The sequence below is a fragment of the Cheilinus undulatus genome, linkage group 8, assembly GCF_018320785.1.
Source record: "Cheilinus undulatus linkage group 8, ASM1832078v1, whole genome shotgun sequence".
Lineage (NCBI taxonomy): Eukaryota > Metazoa > Chordata > Actinopteri > Labriformes > Labridae > Cheilinus > Cheilinus undulatus.
Window position 1 is genome coordinate 45,795,362 of NC_054872.1, and position 23,880 is coordinate 45,819,241.

At 37.3% G+C, this 23,880-nt stretch overlaps 1 protein-coding gene across 3 annotated transcripts in view; it reads right to left on the reverse strand.

The window, feature by feature from the left end:
* etv1 (ETS variant transcription factor 1) overlaps positions 1-23,880 on the reverse strand; it is a 40,385-nt gene that overhangs the window by 2,635 nt on the left and 13,870 nt on the right. For 2 of the 3 annotated variants that reach the window (XM_041792575.1, XM_041792577.1), the window contains 7 exons: positions 19,518-19,644; positions 16,808-16,996; positions 13,878-14,125; positions 7,823-7,894; positions 7,660-7,728; positions 7,380-7,549; positions 682-783 (listed from right to left, as the gene is read on the reverse strand). In XM_041792575.1, the coding sequence (XP_041648509.1) occupies positions 682-783; positions 7,380-7,549; positions 7,660-7,728; positions 7,823-7,894; positions 13,878-14,125; positions 16,808-16,996; positions 19,518-19,644 (977 nt within the window). The remainder of the gene's footprint in view (positions 1-681; positions 784-7,379; positions 7,550-7,659; positions 7,729-7,822; positions 7,895-13,877; positions 14,126-16,807; positions 16,997-19,517; positions 19,645-23,880) is intronic. The other variant, XM_041792576.1, reaches the window with a different exon arrangement.

Here is a 23,880-nt window from a genome sequence, read left to right on the forward strand (position 1 = left end):
CCAATATTTGCTATTTTACTTGTTTTTATTGTCTTATATTGTGTTTGTCTGAAACTTTAACAGCTGCTGCTTGTCTTGATCAAGAAACTCTTAAACTAGGAGATTTTTTGTTATGTGAATCTTTCCTGGTAAAATAAATAAATGAATTGCAAAATGGAAATAGAGGAGCTTCTGAGAGCAGGAAGGGATTTAAACTTGAGCTGATGTTAAGGAGACAAAAGCAATCATGTTAGATTTTCTGGAAGAGAAACTTTTTAAGGTTTTTCTTTGCTTAAACTGGTAGTGAATTATCAATGTGATAAAAAGCTGATTGCAGTCCAAGGATACTGTTTTGCCATTTTCTCTTTGTAAAAAAGTAAAAACGTCTGGTTTGTTGATCACTAGGCTCCTACCAAAAAACTAAAAAGAACATCATTATCTCAGATTATCCACTAAAACAAACAGCCTCAGAATCAGTTATTTTAACTGACTGCACAGTGATCTCCATGTTTGAAAAGGTGAGTTCACATGTGCTCCTCATTTAACACAGGTGTAATCAATTGGCTTATTTTTGTTCACACCAGCTCCAAATACTTGATAAACTGAGCTGATTTGACCAGATCTGTACATTTGCATAGCTCCATTAGAACAAAACTCATCAGAAATGTGACATTTCAGGTTTTCTGTCTTTGATTTCTTTACCTTTTGCATGATTCCCTTCTCATAGTAGTAGCGCAGAGATCGGCTAAGCTTGTCGTAATTCATCGCTGGTCGATTCTTCTGTATCCCCCACCGACGAGCCACCTTTGCACCAAACAGACAAACAACACGGTCAGTAAACATAAACAAAGAGGGATGCCAACATGCAAACGTTTCCAACTCGAGCACACATGGTCGACCTGATTTCCTGACAACGCTAGTGCAGCAGCTGAAATGTTAAACAAACTTATTAATCCATATTTTGCTAATAACAGTAATTAGAGTGCGTCCAGCCTGACCAGGGATGTGTTCATTAGGAGCTTGTCACACACCCAGCGGAGGAGGCAGCAGATGTTACAGCACCTGTCTACCAGACCACCCACCACCCGGCCTCGCAGTGACAACCCACAGCCCCACCGAGCTCTCCTCACGTCCTCCTCTGTGGCTTTGACTGTTAAGCACTGATCCTCACGAGCATCTTTACTGTTGTCTCATATTTTCTTCTGTGTTTTTCACTAAGGATGTTTTTACCAGAAAATAAGCTGAAAATAAATAGACTGATATGTTAGTCCGCTATAGGCCCATTACAGATGCATAAGTATGGAATTAAACATTTTTATCATGCATTTTAGGTTAATCAATTTATTAAACTATGCAATTGCAAACATAAATATAAAGCTGCATGATGAAGCGTAAGCGATCCAAGCAGATCATTATTTTTTTGTGTGTAAATCTTTTTAAATGTATTTTAGTGTTAATTATCATTAAGAGACCGGACTTCAGAGGTCCTTTGCAAAGTAAGGCTGTGAGGGCTGTGTGCTAACTTTTCTATACCATAAATTTTAGAACAAGCCATCCACTGTTACTTCAGTGATTGATAGCAGGGATGGGGATGTGGTTTAAAAAAGAAATATCAGATTTTCCCACATTAAAACCTGAAAAACCAACCTGATTGATTTTCTTTCCTGTTTAAAAACCACAAATGAAAAGCAAAGGCTTTTTTTTAAGATCCGTAATATTGTTTTTTTTTGCAGATATCTATATCTGATATGCCGATATGTATAAATATTTTCCAGCCAATACATATATTCAAATGTAGTTCAGACCTAAAACCTCAGTCCTCAAGAACAAATCTTGGTCCTTAAAGCACACTTTAAAGTGTAAGGGATGATGAAAAATAAAGAAAAAGACTGACGTAGGTCATAATGTATTAGTTCATATAGCCTTTATTTACAGCTGATGTATGCAGATTTTTATAGTCAAAATATTAGTCTTACAAAAACGTTTAATATCTCCTGATATGATAATTTACTTCTTAGGCAAATATCTGCCAATACCCATTATCTGAACATAACATTTAACAAAAGTAAAGTTGCTATGAAGTTTGGGTAATTCTCTCACGCTAAGGCCGCAGATATGCCCATTCACGGAAAGGGGGGATAAGGAGCTCAAAAATGATGAGAGATCCCACATGCACTTCACGATGTGACAGTGGGACAGCCCTAAGCCCACTTGGACTCAGCGAGAACGTGCCTCAATGTCAGTTTTAACTCGCAGCCGCTTGCAGCAAGCCGCTGTGAAAGCCTACCAGTTCACATCTCTGCAACTGGGAGGGACAATGTGGAATTTTCAAAGCAACAACTCTCACAGCCACTCAGTTAAATAAGGCATATATTTCTTTAGTAACTGCACAATAAATCTGTCTCTACAAGAAGCACAATGCTGTATATTCACTGTTTTTTACTTGTGTTTGTCATCATCATGATGAAAATACATGAACATTATAATTCCCCTTTGTCATCAGCATCAAAGTCTGGCAGCAAAATGCACTAACACTTCAGGATCTGAATCTTTTTAACTGCTTGAGAAACTGCCTTAAAGGCTGATGTCTAAATGAGAAGCAAAAAAGACCAATAATCTTATTTTGGTATTTGTATAGCTTGGCATCTGTTCCACTGGATCAGCTGTAAATTTTTTTTAACAGTTGGACTGAAAGTGTGTAATTCTATTTTTTGGCTATTGAAGAAAAATCAGGGAGAGAGAGACTGGAGAATGACACTGAGGAAAGGAGCTACAGGACATTCAAACCTGCACTGTCAAAAAGTACTGTTTGTAAAGAAGCTTTAGCATTTGGTTTAACAAACTGCATTGAAGGTCAAGAGAAAATCAAGATTTTCATATATCAAAATTTTGATTTTCCAAAACTACATTTATTGGTAGAACTGATAAATCATAAAAACCCAGATCTCTGGGCATTTTTTTTGATTGTTTTAAAAGAGAGCACTTTCCAAAATGTACAAAAGCATTGGCTTTTCTGCTGTACTAAAACAGTGCTAATGTATTTGTGCAATAAAGACTGTGTGTAGGAGTGTGCTTGCAATATTGGTAACTAAAACAATAAATCACCCAAAGTTTAAAGGAGCCGTAGTTTTGCTGCTGTTTTACTAGAATCACATCAAAGTTTGAAAATTTGGTGTCTTGTATTGGTGCAAATTGAGCACACTGACTACCCTTATCTGGATATGCTGTCCTCGCTGACAGGCGACACCACCATGCCCTGCTAGCTAATGTCCATCCGTGGAGTCCCAAAGCGTGCACGTTTGGTCACCTGATGGCATGAATGGGCCTCCCTGTTAGCTGCAGCTGGCCCCGGCCTCTACACTCTGCTGGGCTGCGTGGACCGCTGCCAGGTACCCCTCTATCTCTCAACCTCCCGCCTGCACCCTCCCCCGTCCTACCCTGTCTCCCGTCAGAGAGGGACACTGACTGAGCCTCACTGTGAGTGTGATGTGGGCACAGACAGACCCGGCCTCTGTTTCCATTTCAAAAGGCCCAACCGTCAGCATGGTTTTATTTTTAGGAAAATGTGGAATATTTAGCAGAGGCTGGCCTGAAGGGTCAGCTGGATGGATGTGGGTTAGGAGAAAATATATTTAAAACACTATTAAAGAAAATCTAGTCTTAATTTAGGCACTTCAAGAGCCAGAAACATTACATAGAGCACTTCAGATGAACTTTAGCTTTCATTTTTATTTTACCTGGATGTATCACACAGCATGATTTTCCTCTTTTGGGACACATTCAGGAAAAACAAACAGTCAAATTCTACCAGGCAAAAATATGAAGTGCCCTTTACTGAACTAATGAAGCAACTACTAATTCTAATTCCATGTAAATCTGTTGATTGTTTCACATTTATTTTTATTAATGTTTTAAATGAAAAAAATCTGTCTCAATCATGAAATTATCACTTACAGTTTGATAAAGTCAGGATTAGTCTCTTACTATCGCCTATTTTATAAGAAATACAACTTAAAATAACGCTTGAAATTGATGAAGAAATGATGTGCATTTAAAAAAGCAAGGATTCTTCATATTTTACACTGCTTAAACAAAGAGAAATGTGTCTTTTCTTGATTTTCAAAGAGGGATTTGTTAATAACGAGTTAAGATTAAAACGTCTGCAGAAGCATTACAAAAATGAAGTGCGATATTCTTCTAAATAGGCTTGACATGTGGGGAAAATAAGCATTAAAATAAAGATGCATTTTTTTCTATTCCCTGGGCTCTTTGCTGAAGAAGGGCAATTTTATTCAGCAATTTTTGTTGTGGATTTAGTCACCGGCCATTCATGTTTTCTCTTGTTTTGTTCTTTGTAGAGAAAAGTCCAAAACGAAATGAAAAAACAATGAATATGCATATAAAGAATGGTAGAGCTGTCATAATATACTAGAATTGTCTTTAAAATATTAAATATTGATATTGTGCTAAAGAAAATAGGCATGCAGTGACACTGTGTAACTAACTGGCTCATAGTAGGGGCTGAAGTACACAGTTCAGTAACCCACTAGCTAGCTATGCTAGCTGTGCCCACCCATGTTCTATGTTACAAATGCATTCAGGTACAGATGAAATTATCTGTCCATACTCCATGTTCATTTCATCCTTGTGTCATCTGTTCCCTAAAACCCTTCAGATACGGACCAAATGTTGTAAAAACACCGCTAATCTCAGGGGCAGTGTTGAGCACTGTAGCCATCAGCTCATACCAGCGCAGCAAAACACTAAAAAAAGGAAACCCTGAAGTTACTTCGCATTATTTAACGTCATGCTAGCTCATCTGGGAACTACAAAAGAACAGCTGGACGGAGGTAGCTGCAGCAATTAAGGTGTGTTTTTACCATATGCCCCAACATACCAGCTGCATGTTAGCATGTGGTCAGTGATGGCTGCATCATTGAAATTGTATGGCTTTAATTTTTACCCACGCCGATGAAATCGGCAGGGGGTTATGTAAAGGGTTCCGTATCTTTGTTTGATTCTTTGTTTGTATGCGTACAAGATAACTCGAGAACAGAAAGTCAGATCTTTACCAAACTTTCAGGGAATATTGGGATAGTGACAGGGAAGAATCGATAAGATTTTGGTGATGATCTGCGCACCCATTCGTTTTTTCTTGGCCTTCGAAATTTTGAACACCATAGTAATCAATGGGAGCGTGAGTTCCTCGGTGGCGCTGCTTAGGCGTGGGTCTGCTGCCTCAGACAGCCATTCTAGTTTAAAAATGACCCTCAACTGACAAAACAAGAAAAACATTTACACAAACAAGCAGAGAAAACAGCTGCAAACACTGTTTTACTTTTGATGCAGGGGAGAAACTTATTCAAACAGCATTTTTTCCTGTAATTGATTATGTTGACATTCTTTTAATGCATCCTCATTTTAAACATTGGACTCAGTGTACCAAGCTACCCTGTGATTTGTCTCTGCTCTGGAGTTTTCACAACTATCATTGTGTCTTGTATGAAAATGTTGGTTGGCCTTCCTCATACATCAGGAGGTTTTAACATTGGTGTTATTATTTATGTTCTCTACTGACTCCAGAAACTGATTGTATCTGCAACCTTTGTTCTCGTGGATTCATCATGGATGAAACTCCTTGAACTCTGCCTTTGGTTAAGAGCTACAAGGTCATCGTCAACTTGAGCATTTTATGAATTAGAAAGATTTTAAACCAGAATTAAGGAACTTTTGACCAGTGTATGCACATTTATTTCTGCTGATCAATGCTTATGCTGGCTGATCAAACCTTTATTCATTATGGTCTGTTGTTTGCCATATGTACAACATCCTGTGCTGCTGTCTTGGCCAGAACTCCTTCTGGAAGGAACTATTTTTGTAATTCAACGGGAATACTTCTGGTTAAATAAAGGTACATTTAAGAATTGTGTGCATGTGTAAACAGTGTCCCCCTTTCAGGCTATGAAATGAACAATCAAGGAGAGAAATTTTATATGAGAATGCTGGTAAAGTTTGCAAATTCTGTGTTTATTGTGTGTGATCCTCATTAGTTATCTTTTTAATGCACATGTATTTTATCACTATTTTGACTTCATACCTTTATAGCAGAGTGTGGCTACTACTGCAATACAAGTCCTGTTTAGAGTGATGACAGATTAAAACGACGTACTCTACTAATTCCAAAGAAAATTCCCTTTGGATTTTTTGTATTTTAATCAAATGACAGAGTGTTAATGAGCACTTCAGTTTACAAGAAATGTGGTAAAACTGTGACGGCAAAGGAGAGAAACATTTATAACCTGTTCAACCACCTTTGCCTCCTTTATCCTGCAGATTTTATCCCAACAGAGAAGGTGTAGTTAGCACCAGTGAGTGATTCTGATTACTTAAGTGTATTTCTGGCAGATGTTGGGCCTTGGGATGTTTTGTTTCTCAGTTCATCTGGCTGCCTTTTCCACAGAGCGATGATTTTATATTGCCAGTTTTTTGGCCAAGATTATTTTGGGGTAAAACTGTGTTATTGTTGCAGCCTTGGAGAATTACAAAGGTTGTGAAAGAAAGCTGTCTGTGGGACAGCACCCTCTTAAAGATGACTTTCAGAGAGACGCTGACCCTTTTCAGTCGGTCTTGAATCTGCTCCTGGAAGCAGAAATTGTGCAAAAAGTCTTTGATATTTTTTTTTTAACATGCTTTTTTTGTCCTGTCTCTTTGATATGTCATATGATTGGTACTGTTTGAGGGCCACACCGTCCTATTTTTCATTAAACTGGTTTAAAATATTTGAAATTTGTGACACAGTATCTCATTCAGGAGTTGAAGATAGATCCATAGGCTAAAAGAGTTGAGAACCTCTGACTTACAGTGGTTAATAAATATATATTGTAAAGGGCACTTAAATAAGTCTTTGGTTGGTGCTTAAATTTGGTGGGAAAATAAGGATACATTGAGTAGAGCATCATTTTTCCCTAGACTTTCTTGCATATTCATTTGAAATATTTGTATGCATGCCAAGTGTTTTCAATCTGATTATTTCTAAGAAATTAAAGTCATTGTTTATAAGAAAAAAAAAATGTTTAAGACTGTCTCACCCCCTTTGGGTTGATCGTGAATTATGCCATAATACATTTAACAGCTTGGGAATGCATATAGATTATAAATACAGAAGATATGAAGGGGAAATCCAACTTTGTGAGGCCTAAGTCCGTGTAGGTATAACAGGAAAAATAAACAAAGAATGAAGAAGAATCTATGAGATAACGTTTCTTTATCATACTTTTTGTCTGACTATTTACTGTGCATCATATGGATTCATGCAAAGTGCCTCCAATCTCATTTAAATTAAAGAAAACTATCAATAAGAGTGAAAATGTGAGATAATGTTGTTGAAGTGAATGTCTTACCTCCTCAGGCTCAATGAGTTTGAACTCCATGCCACGGCCGGTCCAGGCAATGAAGTGTGAGTTTGACGGGTCATCCAGTAGAGCCACCAGAAACTGCCAAAGCTGCAGCGAGCCTCTGCGCTGGTACGACGGACCTTCACGGTACAGACCCGCCTCTTGCTTGATGTCACCTACAGGGCACATTAGGGACTATCACTGCATGCTGCTTCAACATGACTGCACAGGGAGTAGTTTTCTGTGTCCTGCTTAAAACCCTGAGATGCTCTTGAAGAGGACTCACCTTCAACCTTCTCAGGCACGACACAGGTGTCATCGTAGAAATGCCTCGCCACTTTGTCAAACATACAACCTGGAAAACAAGATAAAAAAGCAGCTTTTGATATTTCATCCCTGAAAATCCAAACGTGCATCATCACAACATTCAGTCGTATCGTCGTCGGTACCTTCAGTCCTGTTAGTGTGAGCCAGATAGCCGTCTTGCCGTAAGTAGACAGAATGGCAGCTAGGCACTTCTGCTGAAAGCCAGGCAAGAATGGGAGAGTGGGTGTTAAAGGGCCCGAAGGCAGCATTAAGAACACTATCTGAGTTATCTGAGAGCAGTCAAAGCCTGTTCACTCAATGCACCACTGGCTCTGATTAAAGAATAAGCCCTCCAGCGTCGGCCTTGCGATGGCTCCCAGCCACAGGGCGAGCTCACTATATCACACTGCTAATACTCGCTGCGAGCGTCTCCACTCAGAGGAAGATTTACTACAGAATAAAACAGTGCTCGTGTGAAAACACAGCACGACATGATGTAAGTTTTTTCATAATGTGAGGGCTTTGACACAGTGTTTAACCTGGAGATGTTAGTTTCTTTGACTTTTCCACTGGATATTGTTTCTAGCATATCAGCCAATATTTTTTCCCCTTTTATTCAGAGGACAATAAATAAAGACACTAAACCTTCATTAACCATGTGGTGGCAGCATGTGAGCAATGTTTTTTACATAATTTGCCCCTCAGCTCTCCTCACAACTCTGATGTGGGCGAACTTTTAGGGCAGTAGCTTTATATATAAATCTCAATATGAGGATGGTTGTGATTCCTGCACCTTTTGCTTGATATGACTTAACTTACAACTCCAGAGACTGACTGATTAGTAGGCTGGATTTGGCGCCCCCTATGGACAAAATGGCCATGAAAATCATTTTAATAATTTGTTTTGTAAATGCATCATTTTTAGGCCAAATGTTGGGCCTAAATTTCCTTCTAATGATCTGGAGTGTGGCCCAGTGTGAGGCTAGTCAATATATTCCTCAAATATCTGGTGCCAATATGAATAGTCTGCTGCTCCAGATCAAGTCAGAGCCTCAATATCTTAAATAGTAAATTTCAAGCATATTTGATATTATTACTCCAGGTTAGGCTGTCTCCGACAGATTCCCATAACAGCCAATGAGAGCAGGCAGACAGGGAAGCCTTACCAACCAGATGTTGTGCACTTTTCTAGCTCACAAATAGGGCTGAACAATTTGCAAAAATAATCTAATTGCGATTTTTCTTCCCAATATTGCGATGGCAATTTTATGTGCAATTATTTTAAGGTTCCTCATCTTATAAATTTTTCAATAAATACAAGCAATAAATCATTCTAAATTATGATGTACACAACATATGATATAATATACTAGGGAAAATTATTTTAAAACAAATATCTAGTTGCGATAATTTTGGCTCATATTGCAAATTAGATATCAATTGCTATATTGAAGGGAATGATCTTTTTTGATGTCAATCTCATTTTAAGTAAGAAAAACATATAAATTAGTAAAGCAAAGAATTTTTATTTAAAAAAAACAGGAATGTCGACATTATGTGCATAACATCTCTGCTGCACACCAGTATTAAACTGGTTTGCAGCAGGCCATATTGCAATTTAATCTACTTTGCCCAGCCCTACTCACAAACATGGCAGGGAATATGATGCAACGATGAATACTGAAAAGACCAGCTTGTGATTTTATGAAAGCAACATGAGCACCTTAATGTTCAACGGTATATTAAAGCCACTCAAAAAATATCAAAAATAATAAAGGATTAATTAATGTTTTGGGGGAAAAAATTAAATTTTAAAAGAAAATTGTGTCATATATACCAAACTCAGAACTTTAAAAGTTGTAAACTTACAAGAAAAATATTGAAATTTTCCAATTTAAAAGGTCACAACTTTAGCTTATATAAATGAGAAAAATATTACTTTTGAGAAGTCATAAATTAAAACATTATAATGCTGCACACCTAGTCCTGTATAGCCCAAGTTTATGGCAATTCCCTTTAAAGTCTGGATGAATATGATAATGAGATGATTCTGAAATAAAATTGAAGTATTTTCTCATTGCACAGCATCAGTAGTAAGTATAATTTGAAAAGGCTCTCAACTGCAGTAGCTGTGCAAAGCAATCAGCTTCATCAGGTATGATTCCTTTTCTATGTAATTCGCTGTTTTCAACTTTCTCAAAAGTTATGAAAAAAAATCAAAGTTTTGGTTCTCAGAAACGTACAACTTTTTGGACATCAAGATTCCTTTTTGTACATTTACAAACTGAAAAACTCAGAAATTTCCATCTTTCTGAAAAATTAAAGCTGTTTTCAAAAAATAAAAATAGAGTAGCCCCATTCACATCATAATCATGTTTCATAAAACCAAAATAATATTTTTCTAATTTTTTTTTTTTTTTTTTTTTTTGCTGCAGAACAGAATGCACACCAGGAGAGTCAGCTGACAATATGGACCGTCCTCCATTTTTGTTATTCTCTTGAAGTCGCTGTTGCAGTCTGAGGGAAATGTCAATGAGTACATTTGGAGAATAATATTGCAAAGAAAAAAAAAGTTAAAACTGCTTTTAAGTGTGGATTTTAAAATCCTCCAGCTGTTTTTTAAACAGATAATTTGATCGCGCCTTCTTTTGTCAAATCAGTTGCTCAATGACAGTCTTTGATGTGGAAACCTAAAAAACGAAAAAAAGGCTTTTTCTTTACTTACAAACGTTTTCTTTTAATGCTTAGCCCTGCAGCAGAAGTGATAGCAAAACATAAAAAGTCCATCTTTATGTTGATGACCTGATTTGAGCTTATAAAGGCATTGATACTCAGTTAAAGTTCTTTCATAAAGCAAAAAAATCCTGCAAGGAACTCCAGAGACAGTGGATTTTGCATTCTATATACTTAAAAAGTTTTTTGGGTACTTGTGCAGAGTAATAATCTTTTACCCATTTATTTCTGGAAAACCGGCATTGTACCAATTCCTCATTCAGTTATACAGCCGATCAGATTATCAAAACAAAAGGCTCAATCGAGCTAACTGAGAGTCTGGTACTGTAGGAGTCCCATCTTACAAGGTTTTGAGGAAGTTCAGTCAAGATCCATGCACATGACAAAAATGTATGTTTTCAGCTGGCAGATAAAAACTTCACTACTTCATTCCTTGTTAAAAGCTCCACCCCAAAAAGTATGGACAACAACAATGACTATGGCATTATCATGAGAATGACACCAACTACTAACCAATTACAAGAAGTGTGGCTGAATCTGGAGCATATGCTGCCTGAGGGGAAGTTAGCCTCATTAAGGGAACCAAACTTTATTTACTGTCATGGTATAGCTCAGAGGACATGAAATGATGCAAAAATGTTGGTACTTTTACAACCATACGATACGATGGTGACGAGTGGTTTTACACTTGGGTATTGCACATGCACAGGAAAGCATCAGAGCGTACAGACGGCCTCAAACTTCACTCATTCCTTATTACATATTTACCTTCGCTTGTGCTAAATGCGACAAAGCTTTCAGGTACTGTGCTTTTAAAATATTTGTGATGCATCTCTAACATTGATCATACCATTTACCATTTAACTCTTAAAATATTTCAATTAATATCAATAAATCAGAGGTTTTTCTTACTTAAAGTTGATATATATTACACGCCATGTCTCACATGCTGATTTCCCTAAAACTATACTTCTGTACAAGAGTCTGTATTTACAACAGCCCACATCGACTCTACCCTTCAGTGTGTATGTCAGAACCTCCCACAACACAGACATAAAAAAACGTCCAAACAGGTTACAAAGTGAATGTTCAATAAACAGACTGAGGCCCTTCATTTAGGCCCATAAACATTTCTCTGAACTTCATCAAAGTAATGGGTTCATGGAGGAAATTGCTGCTAATGAAATTACCAGCTCCCCTCCCATCCTTCCCAACAGGCCTGCTCCAGTCAACAAGCTGCACCGCTAATAAATCCACCCTGATGCTCCATCACCATGTCCTGTCCTGTACAGTAGTGGACACAGAGAGTGGCTATCTCTCTATATCCTTATTTATAATCTTTACAGTGAATCCTGACCTTCCTGAGCTTGGCTGTATTTACTTTTATTTACAATAAGCCAAGAATTCATTTTTTTCCGCATCTCTACTCATTTAAAGTATGAAAAACATCCCTGCGAACATGGAATTTTTTAAGCTTATTGTTAGAAAATTAATCATTATCAGCTACTGTGATTATATATCAATTTTAAGCCTCCAAATGCACAAAAAACACCATCATTAGTTGTTTCGAGGATGTTAAATTAGATAATTTGTTGTCTTATAACAATGTATTCAAAAATCTTGAGGATTTAGCCTAGCTGAACAATACTAATGACTTATTTTTTTTTATCAGGTGGAGTTTTTGCTGATATATTTTGTTATATGTTTTTTTCTATTCAGACTACAAAATATGTACCCTCACAGAGTAATCTATCTCTAAAACAGTTGTACTATAGTAAGCAAAACTTAATTATTTATCACGCCTTTTAAAGATAGTCTATTGCAAGCTAAAAAATCTGACATAAGTTTATGGAAATCAAAGCAAATAGAGCCTAAAACAAGAACAAAATATTTAAAAACTATTCAAGAATACATACAACTAACCTAAGGTCATAAAATGTTGGATACTCTGATAGATTTTTTTAATCATATGCTTTAAATAGTACAATATCTTATTTCTCATATATGATATAATCAAAAGTACTAAAGTTATGAGAAAAACCCACATATACAGTCGTATTTTCCACCCAAAGATACGGCAAATGGAAAGAGAGAGAGAGTGCAGCTGTGGGTGATCAAGTCGATAGAGCAAGGTAGGTACTGGTAGTGAGAAATAAAGTAATGATACAGAGAAATAAGACATTATTTTCTACTTGTTTTACAGTGTTTAGGCTTTAAAGAGAGCAGAATAAGTCGACACCTCTGCACAAACATGCAGGAAGGAGTAGGTTCAGGCACTTCATTCTAACTTCTGTGTTTGTCTCTGGTCTGCCCTTCATCCCAGACACTACACAGGTAACTGTAAAATGCACAGGTCGGCAAATCTGTTTTATTAAGCCCCTTTAGCATCTTATTAAGATTCACACATTAACGCTGTCTGATAAATACAGATAGAGAAAAGAGGAGAGGCAAACGCCAACATCCTTAAAATGTCCCAAATAAGGAAATTAGAAATTAATGGTAGAGAGCAAAGTCAGAGCATTCACATCTTCTGGATTATGAATGATAATCCAGGTATTTGGTATATATTTGGTTGTCAAGGATGTCATTTTTTGGGTTCACTGGAATTGATACTGATGTATTGATTGACTATCAGAATTCAGAGTTATAGTACTGTGAAACTCTACCCTAAAAAAAAGAGGCTATAGCTGATTTTTCTTGACTCATGACAAACTGAGAACTACAGAGGCTGCAAATTGGGCATAAAATAAAAGGTTGTTGCTCTCATCTTTTCCTAAAATAATCTGCTCTTTTTATAAGTGTGAAGAGACCACATACCTGTGAAACTGAAACACATCTGTATTAAAGCACTCTCACCATTGGAAAGTGACAGAAACACTGAAAATCACAGATTCTTGTCTTTCCCCTGAGAGGAACAGAAACTCCTAGCTGAGTCCCTGGTATAAAAACAAAGAAAATCTGACAGAACAGAGCCCCTTCAGTGTTTTTCTTGAACTCATGGCCCTGAGAGGAGTGTGTTTTCTCCCTGACTGCTCACACAGACTCTCCTGCAGCTTGGCCTCTCTTGGGTCTTCTCTGTCCGCCTTGTGAATGAACTGGCGGTCCGGCGTATGTTCATTCATGTCCTGATGTCGCCTCGGGCTCTGCTGAGGCTGCGGGCTGATGATTAGCTCTCTTTGCTCTCTAACTAAAGGAAGCGGACAGGCGTGGGAGGGACGATTTTTGGATTGTGACCAGGCAAACTCCCCCTTCTCCCTCCCCCTCCCACTCACTCTTTTCTATTAGAGCGCCACAGGAAATGGCGACCGGGCGCAGACACCCGGCCCAACCAGATCCCCTGCTCTAATAATGGGCAAACTCAATAAACACCCCCCCCCCCGGCTGTCTTTCTCCATTCCTGACATGATAGCAGCCTCTTTCACTTACTAGAGATATTAAAGATGCACATTTTTCCAGTTCTCTTACCTGAGTCGTAGGTGAAGTCTCTGGGCTCCTGTTTGATCATCATGGTGGGGGCGTACGCATGGGGTAGAGGTGCCCCCATCATGGCTGGATGCTCGAACAGGGGGTCAGGATACTCCTGCTTGAAGCCTTGAGGAGGGAACGGGATGTTGGGCTCAGACATCTGCCGGTGGTAGATGGGCCGGCCGTCCCGAGCCATCGTTGGCGGGGAGGGGAACGAGTGACACGGCTCGGAGAGCTGGCGACGAAATCTGAGGACGATCAGACAGAATCTTTATGAGCCAAGCACAAAGTTTACAGGAGAGAGTAAGACTGTGACATTTGCCAGACAAAATTTAAACACTGTCATTTATTAACCAGATTTAATGTTGTGAATTCAGGGCCCAGATGAGGTCTATAATAAAAATTCAGCCAGTTGCCAAAGCTGATGCTGTTTTTCTTTTTCTTTTTCGGTGTAATTTTTTTTACAGAGCCAACATTTTCTGTCATGTTTGACCAGACAAACAAGGCAAAGTGAGGCAACTTTATTTATATGATGAATTCATACATAGATCTGTTCAAATAGCTTTACAGAGCTAAAACAAGACATTTAAGACATAAAGAGCATCAGAAACATGACACAGAGCAAAAACAAGACATTAAAATACAAAACATATCAAAAAACAAGATTAACATCATCAATAAAACTCACTGAAATATGATAAATAATTAAAAAAACTTCTTGAACAGCTCGAGGATTGTCATTACTTCTTCCCCCCAAAAAACCCTCTTCTCTCAGCATGATTTAGGCATGGCTGGTGGAAACTGATGCAGCACAACAGATAAATGTCTGCTACTTACATTCATGCAACATGATTTCCCAAAGGATGAATGTCTGTCAAGAGGGCAGATATCAACAAAACACCTCTAAAGGCCCAGTTCCTGCTAATGCTTAAGGCCAAGCCATGAGTATGAAAAGTGCAGGGGCTACTGTAACAGTGATGTAGATAAGTCCACCACTGCTCCTTAATGTCTCATTTCACTTTAAAAAAAACTCACAGAGAGCTCAGTGGGCAAGTCAGAAATCATCTGCACCCCATTTTATCGAATATTGACCTTTTTACCGTTGTCTTATTTACTTTTCAATCCATAGCAAGTTTCTTTTTCCATGGTTTCGTTTGTATAATTTTATTTCAAAGTAAAAGCACATAAAAATCCACACAGGAGGTCAATTACACTTAGTTTAAGACAGTATAAATATCAAAAGTAAGGCATTTAATCTGAGACAAAAATTAAAAATAGCTGTCAAAATTAACACTGATTGGCATCTTCAAAGCTGGAACTAAGGGTAGTGCAACACTTTTACTTATGAAGTTTTACAATGTTGAATGACACGGCAGCTCGGCTTTTAACAGGAGTGAAAAAATGTGCTCACATTACTCCAATTCCAGCGACACAACATTGGCTGCCAGTTGATTTCAGGATTGATTTTAAGATTCTTTCACTAACTTTTAAGGCACACAGTGGTCTGCCGCTCGCTTTACTTCTGAGCTTTTATCCCCCTTGTATTACAGGTCACAGTCTGAGATCCTCTGGTAGGGCTCTGCTGGCTGTTCTAAAGTCGAGGTTGATGAAGGGTCATCTAGCCCCTCGACTTTGGAACAGCCTACCAGAGGATATCAGACCAGCAGAGTTAGTCCCTCACTTTACTTCTCTATTCATGACATTCTTTTACAAAAAGCTGTTACTCTCTGATTTAATCTTTTACTATTAATGATTTATTAGGGCTGATTGTTGTGTCTGTTTGGATTTTTTCATTTTGAACTGACTTCCTGTTTGGATTCAGACCTGCTTTTATAGATATATTGAAGATATTGTATGACATGAACTGAACCACAGAAGAAAGAACTTACTATGGCTTGAAAAGAAAATAAGGGGACAGTAAAAAGGCAAACATCTGATATCAATAGGTCCAGATGACTTTTGCTTTGGAGGACTTATTTTACATCATTGTGGCTGCAGAGAGCGCTGCAGTGGCTTAACTAGGGAGTGCTGAAAGAGACAATAAGTGTGATAAAAAAAAATTAAAAGTGCTAATTGTTAATTGTAGTTAATCATGACTAATGCAATTAATCTTGACAGCTCTATTTTTGATTTCTCCCTCTATTGTTTAAACATTTCTTGTTTGTTTCTTTGTATCTGTCTGCTCTCTTTTAATATATGCTTGTCAATCACTCTGTTACCTGTATCTAAAAGTGCTATAAATAAATATTATCATCATTATCAGTATTATTATGTCCGTCTTAAAAGCCCTAAAAGAATAAAGAACTGTGTTGCCTTCTAAGAGATAAAAATCAGGCAATGAAGCAGGAGTCTCTGTAACCAGAACATGTTAATTTTGTCCAAAACTTTAAGAACTTTTGCAAATTCTTATCAATGGAAAAATAAAATCATTAAACTCCAAAACTGAAGCTTCAAATCTAACTACAAACCTCACAAAGCTCTTAGCTGTTTTGCAAGTTTAACAACTTTTCCAAAAGCTTGTCAGGATACAATTAAAGATCTGTCCATCAAGACAGTGTTGACTACAGGACAGGAAATGGGACAAAAATGTTACTTTAATGAAACACACAATTATAGACAATAAAATACAAATATTAATTTGTTCTTTTGTCTGTTTTTTTTAAGAAAACCTGGATAGTTTACATGAAAAAAATCTGAAAACCACCTTTATTTACTTGTCAGGTAAGAACTATTTAACACAGTAGATGTAAAAATCGATGCAGGGTAGTAATGGGAACTCAGCAGCCTGCTCTGGCTCCTCCCCTCTGATGAGCCTCGTCTGTAACTAAACCTCCGATCTACACCGGCGGCTGTGACCTTATTAGAATATGTTCTTGCTAAAGGCCCACATGTAAATTGATGTAAATGTAAAAGGCTGCAGGCTGCAGTACCTGTGGTCCATAGAATAGGTGTTGTCAGGGAGCGGCTGTGAGGGCGGTATGTGGGTGTAGGTCCTGTCTGGTTTTGGGGTCGGGGCCGCTGTGGGTGAGGCATGGTGGAGGGGGGACACAGGGGTGCTACAGGGGGGCGTCACTGGGCTGGAGGGCTTCATTCCTGCAGGATGCTTCTGCTCATAGGCACTGTGGAAATAAAACAAGAGTTAAATATGATTCTAGCACTCACAGAGTAGGTTTAAACTACAAAATACTGTAAATGTTTAGTTAGAGATCTCATATAAATGTTAAGATTAGATGGGTCAGATTAATTAGAGATTTAACACTCTGACATATAATGGTTTGTACTTTCTGAATGTATTTTGGTATAAATTCCCATAGTCTTTGTACACTCACAATGCTATACATTCTTTCCCACAGTGCGACCTTTAAATCCACCGTTAGTAAAGAAGAATGCTGACTTCTGTAAATGTATATTAAGTATAACGTCACACCTCCACTTGGCACACACTGGCTATTTGGATGTGAAAATAAAGCTCAGCCAAATCTTATTCTTTTTTTGTCCCCTATATTTTCCAGAGTCACCAGGTAAGGAAGTGAATCACACATGATTCACCACTAATGGAACCATGTCAAGATGATTACAAGGTCATTATAAATACATTCATGCCGCATATTCATCAAAAGGTGCTTCGAGATGGCAGCATTTTCTAGTAAGTCTGTATCTGAAAGATAAGCCTGTGCTTTCAATGTGATTTCAGAACAATTTATGAATGAAATATTAGGTGGAGCATTGCCCTCTTTAAAAAAAGAGAGATTGAGCTGAAAAGCTGTAAAGAAATAGAAAACACAAAATTGTCTATATAAAACTTCTAAAATAAAAGGAAATGTTTAAGGTAGAAAAATGTCACTTGAGCACTATAACAGTCTTTATGATATTTCACAACAGCCTCTGTTGTAGAATACAGAGATAGCACATAATGTAATAGTTATTCTTATGTACTACATGTTTAAAACAGAACATTTTCATCATTATTACAGTACTAAAAGTACCCAAGCTTCAGAAAAGCATCTCTGGCATGAGGGAGGTGCGTAGAAGAGAAATGTGTTGATTGGAAACTGCATTCAAACTTCTGTGCACAGAATGTTCCCAATGTATTTGTGCCATTTGGACATTTTGCAGGAGTTTTCTTGTAATTTATTGTGACTAAAACAAACAAAAAAAAGATAAAAAATGATCAGTATTTGGTGCCTCAGAATCCTCACTTTTTCTTGTGCTGTTATAATTAGAGCTGGACACACGTCCATCATTCTGTTAATCAGAGATTATCTGCAGTAGTTATTCAATAAATATTTAAGGTGGACATTATTTTAACAAACAATTATTGGAACCTTTATCCTTCGCTAAATTCTATTTCTGTTGCCGTCATTTCCCCTACCTGACTTCACTGATTCCAATGATAAGTATTTTGATTAAACTGAGAAAGATGATGGATCCGAATTAAGAATGGGATTTAGTAAGATTTTATAGATATCCATCCTATTATCAGTTCTTCTTATCCATTCAATTCCTGGGACTTTTTTAAGTATACTAAGTAGATTTTTGTTATTAACAACTCCCATTTTATTGAGTCTCTCTCTGAGCACTGAACAAGATGTATGCCACCTTCATTAAGAGTTCAGTAAGAGTTAATGACAAGGACACTTCAATTACTGGCCATAGTAAACATTTATGATAACTAAAAAGGTTAAACATAAAGAAATGTGGAGCAGAACCTGCCAAAATATACAAAAAACTGTATTTTTTGTTGGAAATGTCTGTGTTAAAACCAACTGATTTCTGCATCTTCAATCTCTGAACTTGAATGATAATACAATATGACTGCTCATTTTCTTTAAAAGATAAAACCTTAAAACAAATATAAAACTCGCCTCTGGAGCCTAGATCACTGAATTAATAAAAATAGACTGAAATCTTGTGCAAAAAGATGCATGTTCAACAAATTTTACATTGTTAATGTCTTTCTTTGAGAAATGCAGCTACACTTTCGACTGATTTAGCCTGTTTTTGTGACCGTCTGCCATGTTTACTTCCTCAACTTCTCCGTTCTTGCTTGCTTCATTGACTGCCTCTCACAAGACTGTGTTTTTCAAGGTAGTGGAAGTAAGGCATTGATAAGGGAATCCTTAAGATCAAATGTAAACGATGGCGATGGATTGATCCAGATAGAACAGGTTCTTGAATCCCATCCCTAATCCAAATCCTGTTCTGATATGATAAAACAGATTGCAGACAAGATGAACAAGAGCGTATGACCCTCTGTACTTTAGAAGGCTTATTTTACATTAGGCCAAAACGCAAATCTCTGTCTTCTGTGCTTTTATTGTGAAATGCTGCTTCAGCTACATGATGTTAAGCACTTCTGAAGTTCCAGTTAAGTGTCCACAGTGGTGATAAGTTACAAAGAAAAACTATTTTACTAGATTTTCCATTACACATGTGTAATCTTGAGCTTTCTATGGTATCATGACCTCTTAAGAACCCAAATCTCATAATCCTGGTTCTTGCTCTCTCAAACATCTTTAATAATGAATGGAATTAACTGACTAACCGCTATCAAAGTCATTATCTGTGTGCACAGTTGACCTATTGAACCTCTTTTTGTCCTGATAGTCCTGTTTCCAGAGTGAAACCAGTGGCTCTTACCTGACGTACGGACACTTCTCTCCATACTGGAGCTTGAAGGGTCGCTCCTGACTGCAGTTGGAGCTCAGCTCTGAGCACGGGCTGTGCAGCTCCCTCTTGATCTTCAGCTGCAGTCCGTGGAAAGCCACTGCATGCAGAAAGAAAAATACAGACACAAACTTTGGATTAACTTGCAATAGTCTAAAAGATGACTTGTAATGAGGCAAATAGGCAAGGCAACTTAATGAATGGAGCACTTTTAATGCATAGAGCAGTTTAAAGTGCTTTGCAGAGCCAGAAACATGGCAATTCAACTATCAAGAGCATCAACAGACATGGCATGAGTAAAAATAAGTGGTTTAATTATGAAGAATTTTAAAATACCAGATTAAAAATTGTTAACTGAACTAATATAACTTTGCAGTACAAATGCAAAAGAGGTTTTTGAAAAGAAGGAGCTGGTGGATGGCCTTTGAAAGCAATTTTCTGACAAGGTCATCAATAGCGAAACAGTGTTTACATTACACTTTACTTATTTTGTGGTATTATCCTTAAACATGATAAAACTCTGACATTTTGAAAGGAAATTCAGCTGATTTAAATTTACAGTGTGCTTTTTGTTGGAGTAGTGGATGAAGTAAAAGTCAATATTTTGAAGATTCAACACAAGGACAAAGCTTTTTGTGCACTTTTTGCAGCTTGCTATTGCAGGATAGACACTAACATGTAAATATAAGAGACCCTCAATGATTACAAAAGTTCCTGGAGTGCAAATGGCCTATAGGGTGCATGCCCATTACAAGTGCATGTTTACCGCAGGTAAACATTTATGGCTCTCTCCCTACTGTCCATTCTTGTCAATAAGGGCATAAAAACTAAATCTTAAATAAAAACATGATTGAGAGAATTCCAGTTTGATCATCCATCAACCACCAGATCTGATGTCTCAGTTCATCACTTCCACAAACAGCTCTCTTCAGATCTCCTCCATCTGTCTCTGTCCTTGACGGGACTCTGCTAGTGAAATATGACAATCATGTGTACGGCGATGTTCATATAACTGCTCTATCTGCTTTCAGCTTGGCTGTCAATACGTTCCAGACGACAACAACAAGGCCCATTGATCTGAGGGGGTGAGGGGGCGGTTATTGCGCTCTCTACCTATGGCCCCCACAGTGAGCCCGCTGCATCTGAGAGGCTGTTAAGTGCCTGATCAGTCCTGATTAACATCCCATCATCTGCAGTCATGATCAACGCTAATCCAATTGGCTGCTCCTCTGACGAAGAACAAAGTCAGTCAGAATGAAGTCAGGCTCAGGTTACTTCCATGATCGCCGTCTCACCGCGACGGCACACAGAGCAGCGCTGAGGCTGTCCCACATCCTTCTAGCAAAGGGCAAGTAAAGGAAGATGGAGATACTGAAAAATGATTTTCTAATGATTTCAAAATAGAACTCTCCTTTTTGTTTTTGGTGGTTAAAATGCAGCACAGGTATCTTTAAATTCACCACTTAAGGCATATTTGACAGAAAAAACGACTTGCTCTTTGGCCTTCTTCTTCAAAGCATAATGAATTCACTAAATTTGCAGTAAATAATGAAACTGTGAGAGTGGTGTGGCTGTCCCATCAAGGAGGAACGCTATCTTCCTGAATGAATTTATTAGATTTTTAAAAACTGCCCTTTAATCATCTTAAAATAATATGTTCCTTTCTATTTTTCAAACAACAGCTAAAATGCAGCATCACATTTTCTTAGATTCACCTACTAGGCCATGTTAGAACACTAACACTTGTAACTTTCCTTAAAAAAACAACTGTTCCTTTTAATCTAAAGCAGAATAATACTGTTTCTGAGTGTCAAAGAAGAGCAGATTTCAGTGTAAAATAACAAGAAAACAATGAGCACTGGGAGATGATTCCACATCCTTCTTTGAAATACAAGCGAGAGTCCAGTCAAGTATGTTGAATCAAGCCTGAATGAAAATTTTATGATGAAAATTTGTCCTTTACTGATTGCAAAACAGGATTTTCCTTTCTATTGGGAAAACGTCTCTGTTAAAGGGTAAAAGCAGCCAGTTAGGGCATGATTGGACACTAGAACTTATTGGGTTCCCTTAACCGGTCTTTATCAAACTTTTCTCAGTCAATGCACTCTGTAAAAGCTTTAAAAATTTAATGTCACCTCAGTCAAAATGAAACAATAAAAATATTTTAAATACCTATGACTACTTATGGAATTATGTACTGATAGAAATAAGGAATAAATCTCCAAAGCACTCTATTTAAAACAATTACATGCCTTCATTTTTCCCAGAATGGTCATTAAAACAGACTATTACTAAAAATCAGAAATGTGGGTCCCTACTTCAGATTACAGTAGGTGGTGGGTCCAATGGCTGGACCAGTTGACAACCACTGTGTTAAAGGCCAATTTTTATTGAGTTTAAACATTTTTAAGACTCCCCTGATATTGCCATATAAAACCCAGGATGCTGTGGCACCCTTGTTGGAAATAGCTGCCCTAAATTATCAACATGTTTTAGTCTTCTTTTTCAAATCAAAATCCAATACAGTAATAATACCACATTATTGAAGGAGGAGCTGATTTCAGGTTGTGAAGATAAAAGTGAGGGGGATGAGCTCAAATATGAGAGCGTGGACAAAGTAATGTAAGATGGGAGGAGCTATATTGAAATCATAAGACAGATCGAGTGGTGAATCTGTTTCAGATCCTTCTTTCAAATAAGAGAGACGAGCCAGTCATGGAAGATAGAGGTCAAATGCAAAGCCAAGTATCCCTTTCCTCTCTGTCGCTCCAGGACCCACTGAAAGAGGTTCACTAGATGCCTTCCAGACAATAAAGAATATGCTTAAATTATTTCAAATTGTGTATTTTACCCATTTTTATTAAAAAAAGATGCATAAATTAAGTTTAATATAAAATAAAACATGGTAATTGGTGAGGTTAATGCTGAAATCAGAGTAATGTTTTTAAAAAATCTTAGAATGTTTTTGAATGTGCATTAGGGCTAAACAATTTGGGAAAATAATCTAATTGCATTTTTTTTTTTTTTGCAATTTAATATATGATTAATTTCTTAAGTTCCTCATCTCATGTATTTTCCAACAAAAACAAGCAATAATTCATTCTATACTGTAACCAACACAATATTAGATTAAACTAGGGCTGAGCACTTTTGAAAAAATATCTAATTGTAATGATTTTAACTCATTTTGAAAATTAGATATGAGTTGTTCTATTGAAGGAAATGATCATTTTTATATAATTTTTATATTTAACAAGAAAAACACACAAAGTTTTTGGTAAACTATTCTAAAATTATGCTGCTAGAATGATTGCACGACATGTAATAACGTCTCTGCTGCAAAAAAAAGTTTTAAACTGGTATTCTGGCTAAAATTTCAGGTAAAAGAAATATTGTACCTTCTGCAATTTCTAAGCTGCAGCAGGCCATATTGCGATTTAATCTAATTTGAATTAATTGCTTAGCCCTAAGTGCATGGTTGTGCTCAACTATGCTTCAGCCATCCTCAGGTACATTACAGTGGGAGTCCCCGGTCTCTGGTCCCTTTATTTGGGGGGTCCTGTGCTAGAAGGTTTGAGAACCCCTGACTTAAGGCACCAGCTGATGCATACCTACACCCTCCTATAAAACAAGGCTGAAACGGTTTCTTCCTCAAAACAGATGCGAACAGAGCAATACTTCGTGTTATAGCAGTGTTAAAGCAGAGTTAATTTTAGGTCACTTAAAAAAGAGGAAACAGAGGGAGCATCAAGGCTTTCCTATTTCTTCTTTTAAAAACAAGACAGTACAGTCGTGGAAGAAGGTGATGATGGAGTTTGAGGATGAAAAATATTGTTTTTCTACTGATTTATAATCAGTTTTTCCCAATATTTGCAAAAAGGTGTCCTTAATGGTGAAGGTTAAGGCGTTTTTCAAAAATTAGCTTTTAACCTCCTCTACAAAACGAAAGGAAACACTAAAATAACAAGATTCATGACAGCTAGAAGTAACTAATGATGAGTGGCAAAGAAGAGTGGATTTGAAGATAATTACCACTTATGATTTAAAAAAGTGCAAACCGTGAGAAATGAGATGAGGAGGAAAGTGAGTCAAAGCAAGCACATTTTTTTTGACATAACATTTCAAGGATGTATTTAAAAAAGTGAATTTAAACAAAAATATAAGGTAATTTCACATATAAAATCTGTGTTTGAAAAAATAATGATACATTTTCTTTCACTTTGGTATGAAAGGGATTTTTGATACAGGCAATCCTCTAAAGGCATCTGAATCGTAATAAGGGGTAAAGGTGGTACCCAAATGTGTTGAGATGAAAATAACAAAATCCATCAACTCC